General features: G+C 38.6%; 1 protein-coding gene and 1 pseudogene across 1 annotated transcript in view; both read right to left on the bottom strand.

The window, feature by feature from the left end:
* Positions 1–15,196, bottom strand: part of LOC121039922 (disintegrin and metalloproteinase domain-containing protein 18-like) — a 162,896-nt gene that overhangs the window by 64,567 nt on the left and 83,133 nt on the right. Inside the window, exon 13 of the mRNA XM_040490381.1 lies at positions 12,242–12,347. Within this exon, the coding sequence (XP_040346315.1) occupies positions 12,242–12,347 (106 nt within the window). The remainder of the gene's footprint in view (positions 1–12,241; positions 12,348–15,196) is intronic.
* LOC121016035 (tubulin beta chain-like) lies at positions 5,744–6,932 on the bottom strand (annotated as a pseudogene).

Raw genomic sequence — 15,196 nt, 5'->3', positions numbered from 1 at the left:
CGAACATTCTTACGGTGCCTCCGGCTTCTTGTTCTCCAACAATACTTATTCTATAGTAAACTCATGTGGATGCAAAGTTGTGGATACTATCCTAGTCCCACCCAACTAGACTCTTTCTTCAGATACTTAAAATCTTCATAATGGAACCAAGTCTTTTTATAAGTATGCTGAGTGTGGTGCTTACCAAAGGATTTCACATTTTTTTCTAACTGCGTCTTTGGAGGTTAAGGAAAATCCTGCTTCTCCTTGGATCACATGACCCTATCTTAATGTTTTTTATATTTTCTCTTTTCATATTAGTTCTTGAATTTGGATCTATTTTTAAGCCACTTTAAGTTATAATTAACACCTACCAAGCTATACATATTTAATGTACCCAATGTGATGAATTTGGGGATAAGCACATACTCAATGAGTCCATCAGCACCATCAAGGACATAAACATATCCACCACTTCCTAAAGTCTCCTCCTGCCTATGTATATAATAATAATATTAATAATAATATAAATAATTTATTATATTATTTTAAAATATTTTGTGGCAAGAATGCTTATTATATGTACTACCACTTAGCAAATTTTAAGTGTACAATACCACATTTTTAGTTATAGTAACTATGTTGTGTAGTATGTCTCCAGACTTATTTAAGTTACTATACTTTTTCAGTTTTATTGGGGGTATAATTGACTAATAAAATTGTAAGACAGTTAAAGTGTGCAAAGTGGTGATTTGATATGTGTATATATTGTGAAAGAATTTTCCCCATTGACTTAATTAGCACATTCATCATTTCATATGTTTATCCTTTGTGTATGTATCTGAGAACATTTAAGTTCTACTCTCTTAGCAAATTTCAATTATACAATACAATGTTATTAACTGTGGTCACCATATTACATTAGATACTTGGACCTTTATTCATCTTAAAACTGAAAACTTGGTACCCTTTTACTAACATTTCTGTATTTCTCACTCGCAACTATTTTTATACTCTCTGTTTTTATGAATTTAACTTTTTTTTTATTCCACAAATAAGTGATACGGTTTAGTATGTGTCTTTCTTTGTCTGGCTCATGTCACTCAGCATAGAGCTGGTCAGGTGCATCCAAATTGCCACAAATGACAGGATTTTTTTTCTTTTTTAAAGCTTAACAATATTCCATTGGATACATAGCACTTTTTTGATCCATTTATCTATTGCTGGACATGTAGATTGTTTTCATATCTTGCTTGTTGTGAATAGTGCTATAATTAAATATCCTCAAGATACTGATCTAATTTCTTTTGGCTATTCAGCTATATGTGAGATTGCTAGAACATGTGATGGTCCTATTTTTAATTTCCTGAGGAAACTCCAAACTATTTTTCATACTGGCTGTACCAGTTTACATTGCCATAAACACTATATGAGGGCTCCCTTTTCTCCACATCTTTGCCAGCATTTGTTATCTATTATCTTTTTATAATAGCCATCCTAACAGATATGATTTGGTATCTTATGGTTTTGATATGCATTTCCTTGATGATTCGTGATGCTGAGCACCTTCTCATGTACCTGTTGGCCATGTGTATATGACCCTTGGAAAAATGTCTGTTCAAGTCCACTAAAAAAATATTTTCTTGCTACTGAGTTGTAAGATTTCTTGTGTATTTTAGATAATACCACTTATCGATATTTGGCTTGGAATGGTTTCCCATTCCATAGTTTGTATTTTCATTTTGTGGATGGTTTCATTTGCTAACTTGAGGCCTTTTAGTTTTGTTGTACTTCTACTTGTATATTTTTTCCTTTGCTGCCTTTGCTTTCAATGACAGTAAAAAATCATTACCAAGACCACTGTCAAGGAAATTATTGTGTCCATTTTCTTCTAGGAATTTTACAGTTTGAGATGTTACATTCAAGTGTACTTTAGTTGACTTTTGTTTATGGTGTGAGATAGATGTCAGTTTTATTTTGTTCCCTGTAGCAATCTCATATTTCAAACATGATTTATTGAAGATACTATCATTTACATCTTGGTCTTTTTGTCAAAAATTAATTGATTGTGTCTGCATGTGCTTATTTTTAGACCGTATATTCTGTTCCATTAATATTTGCTTGTTTTTATTACAATATTTTATGCCAACTCTTGATCACTGTAGTTTTTTGTTTGTTTTTGTTCTGTCTTTATTGAGGAATAATTGACATATAATGTTAGATTCAGGCGTACAACTTAATGATTAGATATTTGTATGTACTGCCAAATGATCACCATAATAACATCTGTCACCATACCCAGTTACAATTTTTTCCCTTGTCATGAGGACTTTTAAGACTTAGTCTATTAGTTGGGGCGCCTGAGTGGCGCAGTCGGTTAAGCGTCCGACTTCAGCCAGGTCACGATCTCGCGGTCCGTGAGTTCGAGCCCTGCGTCAGGCTCTGGGCTGATGGCTCGGAGCCTGGAGCCTGTTTCCGATTCTGTGTCTCCCTCTCTCTCTGCCCCTCCCCCGTTCATGCTCTGTCTCTCTCTGTCCCAAAAATAAATAAAAAACGTTGAAAAAAAATTAAAAAAAAAAAGATTTAGTCTATTAGCAACTTTCAAATACGCAATATGAATTATTAACTATAGTCATATGGCAGTTCTTGTTCTTTTCTTTTTAACTTTTTTTAAATTAAATTTTAGTTAGTTAACATACAGTGCAATATTGGTATCAGGAGTAGAATTCAGTGATTCATCACTTACATACAACATCCAGTGCTCATCACGACAAGTGTACTCCTTAGTACCCATTACCCATCTAGCCCATTTCCCTTCCACCTCCGTCAATCCATAGTTTGTTCACTATCATTTAGAGTTTCTTGTTGTTTGTTTCCTTCTTTTCTCTTCACCCCAATACCCATATGTTCATCTGTTTTGTTTCTTAAATTCCACATATGAATTAAATCATATGGTATTCCTCTTTCTCTGGTTGACTTATTTCACTTAGCATAATACATTATGCTCCATCCATGTCATTGCAAATGGCAAGATTTCATTCTTTTTGAAGGCTGAGTAATATCCTATTTTATATATATATATATATATATATATATATATATATATATATACACCACATCTTCTTTACCCATTTATCCATTGAGGGACATTTGGGTTCTCTCCATAGTTTGGCTATTGTTGAACTGATGCTATAAATATTGAGGTGCATGTACCCCTTTGAATGAGTAGTGTAATTGCTGGATCTTAGACTAGTTCTATTTTTAGCTCTTGAGGAACTTTCATACTGTTCTCCAGAGTGGCTGCACCAGTTTGCATTCCCATCAATGGTGCAAGAGGATTCCCCTTTCTCTGCATCCTTGCAAATATATGTGCTTTCTTGTGTTGTTAATTTTAGCCATTCTGACAGCACTGAGATAGCATCTCATCATGATTTTGATTTGTATTTCCCTGATGATGAGTGTTGTTGAGCATCTTTTCATGTGGCTTCTAGCCAGTTGGATGTCTTCTTTGGAAAAGTGTCTATTCATGTCTTCTGCCCATTTCTTAACTGGGTTATTTGTTTTTTGGGTGTTGAATTTGATAAGTTTTTCATAGATTTTGGATACTAACCCTTTATCAGATAGGCCATTCCAAAATATATTCTCCCATTCTGTAGGATGCCTTTTAGTTTTGTTGATTGTTTTCTTCACTGTACACAGCTATTTATCTTGAGGAAGTCCCAATAGTTTGTGTTTGCTTTTGTTTCCCTTGCCTTCAGTGATGTGTCTAGTAAAAAGTTGCTATAGCTGAGGTCAAAGGGGTTGCTTCCTGTGCCTAGGATTTTGATGGTTACCATTCTCACATTTAGGTCATTCATCCACTTTGAATTTATTTTTGTGTATGGTGTAAGAAAGTGGTCCAGTTTCATTCTTCTGCATGTTGCTGTCAAGTTTTCTTAACACCATTTGAAAACACTGTCTTCCATTGGACATTCTTTCCTGCTTTGCCAAAGATTCATTGACAGTATAGTTTTGGGTCAATTTTTTGGGTTTCCATTCTGTTCCATTGATCTATGTGTGTGTTTTGTGTCAGTACCATACTGTCGTTAAAACTACAGTTTTGTAATATAGCTTGAAATCCGGAATTGCGATGTGTCCAGTTTTGTTTTTTTTCAGAATTGGGTTGGCTATTCGGTGTCTTTTGTGGTTCCACACAAAGTTTAGAATTGTCTGTTCTAGCTCCATGAAAAATGTTGGTGGTGTTTTGATAGGGATTTCTTTAAATGTGTAGATTGCTTTGAGTAGTATAGACATTTTAACAATGTGTGTTCTTCATATCTGTGAGTATGGAATGCCTTTCCATATCTTTGGTCCTCTTCAATTTCTTTTATATGTGCTCTATAGTTTTCAGAGTATACTTCTTGTACCTTTTAGTTAGGTTTATTTCTAGGTATCCTATTGTTTTTGGTTCAGTTGCAGATGGAATTGATTCTGTGACTTCTTTTTCTGCTGCTTCATTATTAGTGTATAGAAATGCAACCGAATTCTGTACATTGATTTTATGACCTGTGACTTCCCTGTATTAGTTCTAGCAATTTTTGGGTGGAGTTTTTCAGGTTTTCTACATAGAGTATTATGTCATCTACAAATAGTGAAAGTTTTACTTCTTTCTTGCTGATTTGGATGCCTTCTATTTTTGTTGTTGTTGTCTGATTGCTGAGGTTAAGACTTCTAGTACCATGTGAAATAGTAACAGTAAAAGTGGATATCCTTGTCTTGTTCCTGACTGTAGGGTAAAGGTTTTCAGTTTTTCCCCATTGAAGATGATATTAGCTGTGGGTCTATCAGATGTGCCCTTTATAATGTTGAGGTATGTTCCTTCTATCCCTATTTCTTGAGTGTTTTTATAATGAATGGATGGTGTATTTTGTCAAATGCTTTTTCTGCATCTATTGAGATCATATGGTTCTTATCCTTTCTTTTATCAGTGTGGTATATCATGTTGATTGATTTGCAATTATTAAACCAGCCCTACAGCCCAGGAATAAATCCTGCTTGGTCATGGTGAATAGTTTTTTTAATGTACTTTTGAAGTCGATTTGCTAATATCTTGTTGAAAATTTTTGCATCCATGTTCATCAGGGATATTGGCTTGTAGTTCTCCTTTTTCGTGGGGTCTTTGGTTTTGGAATCAAGGTAATGTTGGCTTAATAGAATGACTTTGGAAGATTTCTTTCTAATTTTGGAACAGCTGGAAGAGAATAAGTATTAACTCTTCTTTTAATGTGTGGTAGAATTTCCCTGGGAAGCCAACTGGCCCAAGACTCTTGTTTGTTGGGAGATTCTTGATTACTGATTACATTTCTTTGCTGGTTATGGGTCTCTTCAAATTTTCTATCTCTTCCTGTTTCAGTTTTTGTAGGTTGTCAGTTTCCAGGAATTTGCTCATTTCTTCTAGATTGCCCAGTTTGTTGGCGTATAATTTTTCATCATATTCTCTTATAATTATTTGTATTTCTGTGATGTTGGTTTTGATCTCTCCTCTTTCATTTGTGATTTTATCTATTTGGGTCTTTTCTCTTTACTCTTTTATAAGTCTGGCTAGGGGGTTATCAATTTTGTAAATTCTTTCAAAGAACCAGCTCTTAGTTTCATTGATCTGTTCTGCTGGTTTTGTTTGTTTGTTTCTGTATCATTTATTTCTGCTCTAATCTTTATTTTTTCCTTTCTTCTGCTGGCTTTAGGCCTTACTTGCCATCCCTTTTCTTTTTTTTTTTCTTTTTCCTTTTCACTATGAAAATGCTTTAATAGTGGCGTCTGTACAGCATGTGATGTCAAGACAAGAAAAAGAGCAAGTGCACACAGAGACATGGCTATCAGAGAACAGATTGTGAGCGAATAAAGAGTTCACACAGCTTCCACGTGCTTTACTGGGTATCAGCTCTAGACCACCTCTTCCTCTTCCTCCTCCTCAAACTCACCTTCCTCCTTGGCCGTCGGGTCCTGGTACTGCTGGTATTTGGACACCAGGTCATTCATGTTGCTCTTGGCCTCAGTGAACTCCATCTCGTCCATGCCCTTGCCTGTGTACCAGTGCAGGAAGGCCTTAGGCCTGAACATGGCTGTGAGCTGCTCTGAGATGCACTTAAACAGCTCCTGGATGTCCTGGATGGCCATGCTATTGCCAATGAAGGTGGCCGACATTTTTAGCTCCCGGGGTGGGATGTCACAGACGGCAGTCTTCACGTTGTTGGGGATCCACTCGATGAAGTAGCTGCTGTTCCTGTTTTGGACATTCAGCATCTGCTCATCCACCTCTTTCATGGACAAGGGGCCCCTAAACACTGTGGCCAAGGTCAGGTAGCAGCCGTAGCAGGGGTCACAGGCAGCCATCATGTTCTTAGCATCAAACATTTGCTGGGTGAGCTCGGGCACTGTCAGGACTGGTACTGTTGGCTGCCTCTGCTGGTCAGTGGGGTGAAGCCGGGCATGAAGAAATGCAGGCGGGGGAAGGGGACCATGTTGACAGCCAGCTCACGCAGGTCAGCTTTAAGCTGGCCAGGAAAGCGCAGGCAGGTGGTGACTCCACTCGTGGTGGCTGACACCAGGTGGTTGAGGTCCCCATAGGTAGGTGTAGTCAGTTTTAGGGCTCTGAAGCAGATGTCATAGAGGGCCTCATTATCAATGCAATAGGTTTTGTCTGTGTTTTCTGCGAGCTGGTGGACTGAGAGGGTGGTGTTATAAGGCTCCACCACCGTGTCTGACACCTTGGGCGAAGGCACCACACTGAATGTGTTCATGATTGTGTCCGGGTACTCCTCCCGGATCTTGCTGATGAGGAGGGTACCCATCCCAGACTGGGTCCCCCCACCCAGGGAGTGGGTCAGCTGAAAGCCCTGCAGGCAGTCATAGCTCTCAGCCTCCTTCCTCACAACATCCAAGGCCTAGTCGACCAGCTCTGCACCTTCCGTGTAGTGCCCCTTTAGATGTAAGAGTAGGTTGTGTATTTGGGACCTTTCTTGTTTCTTGAGATAGGCCTGTTGTTGATAGTGGCGCTACAAACATTGGGGTGCATGTACCCCTTTGAATCAATTTTTTTGTATCCTTTGGATGAATACCCAGTAGTACAATTGCTGGGTCATAGGATAGTTCTATCTTTAATTTTCTGAGGAACCTCCACACTGTTTTCCAGCATGGCTGCACCAGTTTGCATTCCCACCAACAGTGTAAGAAAGTTTCCCTTTCTCCACATCCTTGCCAACTTCTGTTGTTTCCCCGAGTTGTTAATTTTAGCCATTCTGATGGGTGTGAGGTAGTATCTCATTATAGTTTTGATGCATATTTTTCTGATGATGAATAATGTTGAGCATTTTTTCTTCTGTCTTTTAATCATGTTTATGTCTTCTATGGAGAAGAGTTTCTTCATGTATGAAATAAAAAGAATATTCTTTTTGTCTTTTGTACATTGACTTTAAGTTTTTGCTTTGTGTTTACCATGAGGTTTACATAAACAGCTTATATTTGTAACAATTTTAAGCTAATGAAAACTCTGAACACATACAAAAGCTCTACATTTTTACACCCCTCCTGTGCATTTATATTTTTGATGTTATAGTGTGCAAATTTTTGCATTGTTTATAAATTAACAAATTATGGTAGTTATAGTCATTTCAACCCTTTGTCTTTTAATCTTTACACTAGAGTTATGAGTGATTTACCCACTATGATCACCACATTAGAGTGCTCTGAATTTAACTATTTATTTGCTATTTCCTATAGATTTTATTCTTTCATATGTTTTTCTTTTTCTAATTAGTGTCCTTTAATTTTGGCTTAAAGAACCACCTTTAGCATTTCTTGTAAGGCTGGTCTTGTGATGAACTTCAGTTTTTACTTGTCTGGGAAACTCTCTATTATCTCACTCTCTTCTGGCCTGCAGATTTCTGCTCAAAAATCTACATATAGTTTTATGGTGTTCTCTTGTACATATCAAGTTACTTTTCTCTTTCTGCTTTTAGGATTCTAGCCTTGTTTTTAACCTTTGACAATTTAAATTTTAATGTATTTTTAAATACATTTTATAAATTTTAATACATTTAAATATATTAATACAAAAACGTAATTTTGCTGTGGGGATTTTAGGTTCATCTTTTAGCTTCTCCCTGGGCTTCCTGTATCTGAATATTTGTTTTCCCCAGGTTAGGGAAATTTTCACTCATTATTATTTTCAATAAGCTTTCTGCCCTTTTCTCACTCTTTTCTCATTCTGATACTCCTATAAAGTGTATAATGCTCTTTTTAATAGTGCCCCAAAGTTCCTTAAATAATCTTGACTTTTTTTCATTTCTTTTATTTTCTTTCTCTTTCTCTTTTTCAATTCAGTCATTGTATTCTTCAGTTTTGTGATTTCTTTGGTACTTTCTTATAATTTCCATCTCTTGGTTAAGCCCCTCACTTTGTTCATGCATTGCTCTTCCAACCACAGTGCACATCTTTATTACTGTTATTTTTATCTATCAAGTGAATCAGTTATCTCCATTTCATTAAGATCAGTTTCTGGAGATTTTTATTTTGTTCTGAGAAAATACTCATATGTTTATGTTTTCTTGAATTCTGTGTTCATTTCTATACATTAGATAAAATTGTCACCTCTCTCCATCTTAACAGAATGGTCTCATTCAGGAGATAAATGTCATCAATGAGCTTAGCCTGGCCTTAGCTCCAGTTTGCCTTTCAATCTTTTTTGATTCCCAGAGACACCTTATTTTTCTTAGTGGCTCCCAGTAGTTAAGATGTGCTAAGACCCATCAGTATCATAAAAGGGAGGATTGCATACATCTAGGGGCTCCTAGACTGGAAAACAGCATCTTAAGACAGTAACTGGAAAAGTAGGTAGTTAAGACCCTCTAGGGAAAAACAGGAGTCGCCGGAGCCAAGCGCAGACGAGAGGCCCACGGAAGAGGGTAGGAAGGGCGGCAAGGCGGTGCGCGCTCCAGGGACTGGCGGGAGGGAGCCGGGGCGGAGGGGCGGCTCGCCGGCCAAGCAGAGCCCCCGAGTCTGGCTTGCAAAAAGCGGAGGGGCCTGACTGACTGTGTTCCGACAGCAAGCGCGACTTAGCGGCTGGGAGGTCATAAGTTAGCTCTGCTCAGAAAGCAGGAAGGCTGGAGGACAAAGGGAAGGAAAGCTGCTGAACCCCGGACGACAGAGCTCAGTTTGGTGGGGAACAAAGGCGCTCGCCAGCGCCATCTTCCCCGCCCATCCCCCAGCCAAAATCCCAAAGAGAACCAGTTCCTGCCAGGGAACTTGCTCGCTCCGCGCAAACACCCAACTCTGCGCTTCTGCGGAGCCAAACCTCCGGCAGCGGATCTGACTCCCTCCTGCTGCCACAGGGCCCCTCCTGAAGTGGATCACCTAAGGAGAAGCAAGCTAAGCCTGACCCTCCTGCCCCTGTGCACCTTGCCTACCCACCCCAGCTAAGACGCCAGATCCCCAGCATCACAAGCCTGGCAGTGTGCAAGTAGCCCAGACAGGCCACCCCACCCCACAGTGAATCCCACCCCTAGGAGAGGGGAAGAGAAGGCACACACCAGTCTGACTGTGGACACAGAGGTGGGCTGGGGGCAGACATCAGGTCTGACTGCGGCTCCGCACACCAACTCCAGTTATACACCACAGCACAGGGGAAGTGCCCTGCAGGTCCTCACCACGCCAGGGACTATCCAAAATGACCAAGCGGAAGAATTCCCCTCAGAAGAATCTCCAGGAAATAACAACAGCTACTGAGCTGATCAAAAAGGATTTAAATAATATAACAGAAAGTGAATTTAGAATAATAGTCATAAAATTAATCGCTGGGCTTGAAAACAGTATAGCTGACAGCAGAGAATCTCTTGCTACAGAGATCAAGGGACTAAGGAACAGTCACGAGGAGCTGAAAAACGCTTTAAACGAAATGCATAACAAAATGGAAACCACCACGCCTCGGATTGAAGAGGCAGAGGAGAGAATAGGTGAACTAGAAGATAAAGTTATGGAAAAAGAGGAAGCTGAGAAAAAGAGAGATAAAAAAATCCAGGAGTATGAGGGGAAAATTAGAGAACTAAGTGATACACTAAAAAGAAATAATCTACTCATAATTGGTATCCCAGAGGAGGAAGAGAGAGGGAAAGGTGCGGAAGGGGTACTTGAAGAAATCATAGCTGAGAACTTCCCTGAAGTGGGGAAGGAAAAAGGCATTGAAATCCAAGAGGCACAGAGAACTCCCTTCAGACGTAACTTGAATCGATCTTCTGCACGACATATCATAGTGAAACTGGCAAAATACAAGGATAAAGAGAAAATTCTGAAAGCAGCAAGGGGTAAACGTGCCCTCACATATAAAGGGAGACCTATAAGACTCGTGACTGATCTCTCTTTTGAAACTTGGCAGGCCAGAAAGAATAGGGAAAAACAGGAGATGGACATTTTTGCCTCTTTCCTCTGTGCTAGGCCTGGCTTTATAGCTGCAGGGTTGGGTAGGGGAGGATATTCCTGTGTCTGTTAGGAACTATTTCTTTGTACAGTCCTGTGAGACTTGTGAACAGAAGTCCTATTGGCTATCAGAACTAGGTAGTTTGGGGACCTGTTCTTTGGGCAAAGGGTCAAAATCTGTGGTGCAAGACATCCTTTATAAGCTCCTTCCAGAGATACTAGAGACTTGGAGCTGGCCAGGAAGAGATACTGGGAGAGAAAGTTGCCAGCTTCTCTGGTCCCTGAGCAGGATCAAAGCCAGTCCCTTCACAGAAACCTGGTCCTCAGTCAAGATCTTTTACATTATGCAAATGGATTCATTTCAGGTAAAGACTTTGAGACAGGCAATTTTTTCTGCTCCCTCTGCGCTGAGCCCTGTGGTATAGCCTCCTAAGAGCTCCTTCTTTGTTTGCAACAGTCTTCTGGGACTTGTGAATAGAAGTTCTTTTGGCTATCAGAACCAGATGATCTGGGGACTTGTCCCTTGGGCAGCAGTGCAAAAGTTGGGGAACAGACTTATGTACACATTCCTTGCAGGGAGATATTAGTGACTTAGAGTGGGCTACAAGGAATTGGCAAAGGAGGTGTCCATCACTTTCCTCAGTCTCTGGGAAGGATCACAGCTGTCTCCTTAGAAGCCTAAGCCTTAGGTGACAGCTCTCTAAATATGCAGCCAGATCCCTTTCAGGGAAAGGGCTGGGATAGGGAAGTTTTGCCTGCTTCCTTTCTCATGAGCCTTGGAGGATATGTGTGACATGTGCTTAAATTCCTGTTAACAATCATTCCTTTGTTTGTCACAGTCTTGTGGGTCTGTGGACACAAGCTTTGTTGGCTTTCAGAACTACATGTTTTGTGATCCTGTCCTTCAGAGAAGTGTCTTAAAATGTTGGGACACTAAATGTGGGGTCGAAATCCTTTGTTCCTCAGGAAGAAACTGGTAGTTGGGATTTCCTTTCCAGTTGCGTGGTTCTGTGCCAGTTATGTGTTTTATGGTGAGCGTGTGTATCTACCTGTTTCAATGTGAGTATCTTCTCAGTTGCTCAATGTGTAGGAGTCCTTCTGGTGTTGTTTGGACTTCTTTTAGAAGTAATTGCTTCATGTGTACATGAAGATTCAGTGTGTATATGGTAGGAGTAAAATTCCAAAGCCTTCTATGTTACCATCTTGGTCAACCTCTTACCTGTTATTTTTTATTCCTTGGTTTTCAATAGTCCCATGAAATTCAGGAAGTATTTGTAATGGATTAAGCTCTCCCTTATTGGATTTCATAAATCCCTTAAAAATATTCCAGTACTTCCAGTTTAGTTATTGATAGGTACTGCCATGTGTTACATATCAGTATTTTGGAAACAAATAACAACAACAACAACAACAACAACAACAACAACAACAAAAACTTTATTCCTTTCAATAATCTCATGTCTCAAAAATCAAAGCACTTGCTTTAGGATCATTATCATATATCAACTTAATAAAAAAACCTCAGTTTTAATTCTCAGTTTAGTGCACAAGTTTCTGATTTTTGGTGGTTTGTGCCCACTTCTTACCTCTGGTAATAAGCATCAGCCTTTTTTGTCTAGTTTCATCATTAGAACATATTAGAGAAAAAAACAGGCAAAAAGAAAACTGAATTACATAAAAGAACAATATGTGCAATGTTATTTTAAAATATTCTCCTGATACACAATTTACTGACCATTAGTCTTTAATGTCTCTTAACAGGCAATATATAATTCTTATGACTTAATAAAACAATTATTTTCTATATACATACCTCTGTTCACAGGGCAATGGTTGAGAATTTTTAAAACCACAGTTTCCAAATTTATCACGCAGAGAATTGATTTCTTTGTAACAGGCAAACGGAGCACCTTGAGCACCTAAAAATGCAAACACATCTGTTAAATTATTATTATTAATCTAAATTAAATATTTTTTCCATAAAAAACTAATGAAACTCTTATTGCATAAACAAAAAATCATGAGCTTGGTCATACTTTTTTCTGTGTGTATCTTGTCAATGCAAGTAGAAAGAAACAATTGTCTTAGCTAATAGAAAACAGAAAAAAATTATATCTATTGCAGTAACATTATATTATTATTAACAATAATTGGCTGTCCCTTGCTGTGGGAATGTATACTGCCTCATCCAATGAACATTAGACATGACATTGTAATTTGAAACATGTCACTTATGGGCAGAAACCTTCAGAACTGAGTGTCAGATCCTCTTCTCTGATGGAGGATACGCAATGTTTTAAGTAGACGTTCACCTGTCACTTTGGGTATCATAGTGAAAGCAGTGTGGAGTAGCAGAATAGTTGTATTGGATATCTTAGATGTTTTAGGGTTCTTTCCATTTCATTAAACACATGAATTGGTACTCAAAAGTGGAGTTCCCTGGTAAAATGTGTCTAAAATATGTGGCATTGTCATTGAAGCCTGGTAGTAGGTGGTAATAAAATTACTATCATTGGATAAAGAAGACTAATGCATGCTATGGGAGGATAAAACACTTGAACAAACTCTCTTCTCAGCAATTGAAAGGGAAATCATAGCCTTAATAAACTTGTCTTAGGCAAAGAAGTAGGGAAGCAGAAACTATCTTGGTTACCATTGGCTACATTTGACCAGAAGGTAAAGGTACTCAAGAAAAAGATAAACTAAACTCAGAAAAGAATCTATTTCAGAGACAGTAATTAAAAAAAAAATTGAGAAAGCCTAGAAATATGTCCATCCTACAGCATTGGGGTGGATAATGATGGATGCTGGCTGATGGAAACTAGCCAAATTATCATGCTTATTTGATTGTTCTGTATCTCTTCCATGATGGATGCTCATTGGTGGGTGTTAACTGGTGGATTAAAACAAAGACCTTCACATTATTGTTCATTTCCATGTGTCTTAGCATATATTTCTATTCCAGAACTCTTGCCTCTAATCTTCTGGTCTTTCCACACCCAGGCACCTCACCAACAAACTAGGCCCTTTGTCATTGTTCAAGAGAATATCTATAATCTACTTCTGGCTATTTTTCCTTCCACAGAAACAAATGACCAGATGGTCAGTATCTTTCTTTCAAGGCAACCTCCAAAGTGAGGCTGCAGTATAGCTACTGCTTTTTCCCCCCACTTATGACTAGTGACTGAGCCAACACATCTATAAAGCAAACATAAGCTTGTTCTTCTAAGTGTAACTTGGTCATTGTGAAACCCCATGAAATTTCATAGGTATGAGCTAAGGGAGATGCAAAGGATCTTTTTGCTTGTGCTTGAACCCAGGTGAATGAATGACTTCCATCTACCTGACCATTTAACTTAGTTGGTCTGATATAACTGTATAGTTCTGAACACATGGGTTTTTGGTGTCTGAAAGTCAGATTCTTCATCTCTACAAGAGTCAGTAGTGTGCTCAGAGTGGTTTTGTCAAAGTGGTATCGTTCTCCAGTTTAGATGGAACAATCTTGCTCCAAAACCCCAGAGAACTGCTCTATTACTCTCCCAAAGAGGCTTGGTATAAGTCCCATATAGCAGTTTTTCTCATGACCCACACCTCTAATATTATTGGGGCTGCTGTGTTTTATAATTCAGAATGCAGGGCTTCTTGCGTTGCAGCTTTGACATGCTGCAGAACCCTTTCCTGCTTTTCACATCACTCCACATTAGCAACCTTTCATGTCATCTGGTAAATGAAATCAAGCAGTACTTCCCCATGTGGGATATACTGACTCCAGAACCCAAAGAGGCCTACCAGGTGGTGTGCTTTTTTAGTTAAATGAGATGCAAGATACACACCATTTGGTTTTACTTTGCAGGAGACGTCAGATAATACCTCTGATCACTGGATCCTTAAAAATTTTACTGATGACAAATTCCTAAACATTTTGAAAGTCTGTCTCCTGCCCTTTATAGAAAATGTGCATTACTTAATCCTCCAGCATTCTAGCAGTGCTTTTCTTATTTAGCTGGATTAGAACAAAATCATTGATGGAGTAGAAAATCTGATATATTTTAAGATGTCCACATCTCTACAACTTTATGATTGGCAGCAAAACTCAACATTAATGTCATTATCCATTCCATGTGAAAGCAGACGGTTGCTAATTCTTTTTTTAAAATAGAAACAGAAAAGAATGTATTTGCCAAATCAGTGGCTATACTCCTACTACATATGCTATCCTGCTCTAGCATAGACACCACATCTGGCATAGTGGGTGCAATTAATTTACTGCTTGTCTGTATTTGCAGTGGAATGCTATCATCTTCCAACACCATCTGGTTTCTACAAGAATCATATTGAATAATTAAATATATATACATATATATATACATGTATATGTATATATATACTGCTAACCACCTCTGCATCCTTTAGATTTTTAAAGGTAGTATTAATTTCTGGTAGGAGAGAGTTACAGAGGCTTTCTCCATGGCCTTATCAAATAGCCCAAGGACATAATTATGGGACTGCACAAACTATTAATATGTCAAACCTGATGATATCCTCTAGGACTAAAAAATAATTGCCAAATGGATTTGTGGACCCTGTGGACCCATTGTGCACTGAAAGTTGTCAAAGATTCTATTCCCTTGGTAATTTCAACATTTAAATCTCACTTAGAGTGGGCCATTGTTTCCATCTTTCTGGAAACAATCCTAATAGAAATTTTTACTGTCTTCTAGGATCCTTGCCAGGGTGTTAAGTCTTATTATCTTAGGAGAGTACTTCC

This window comes from Herpailurus yagouaroundi, unplaced genomic scaffold, assembly GCF_014898765.1.
Source record: "Herpailurus yagouaroundi ecotype Mexico unplaced genomic scaffold, PumYag 28, whole genome shotgun sequence".
Taxonomy (NCBI): domain Eukaryota; kingdom Metazoa; phylum Chordata; class Mammalia; order Carnivora; family Felidae; genus Herpailurus; species Herpailurus yagouaroundi.
The sequence above is the reverse complement of the archived record's forward strand: the minus strand, read 5'-3'. Positions and strand labels throughout refer to the sequence as shown.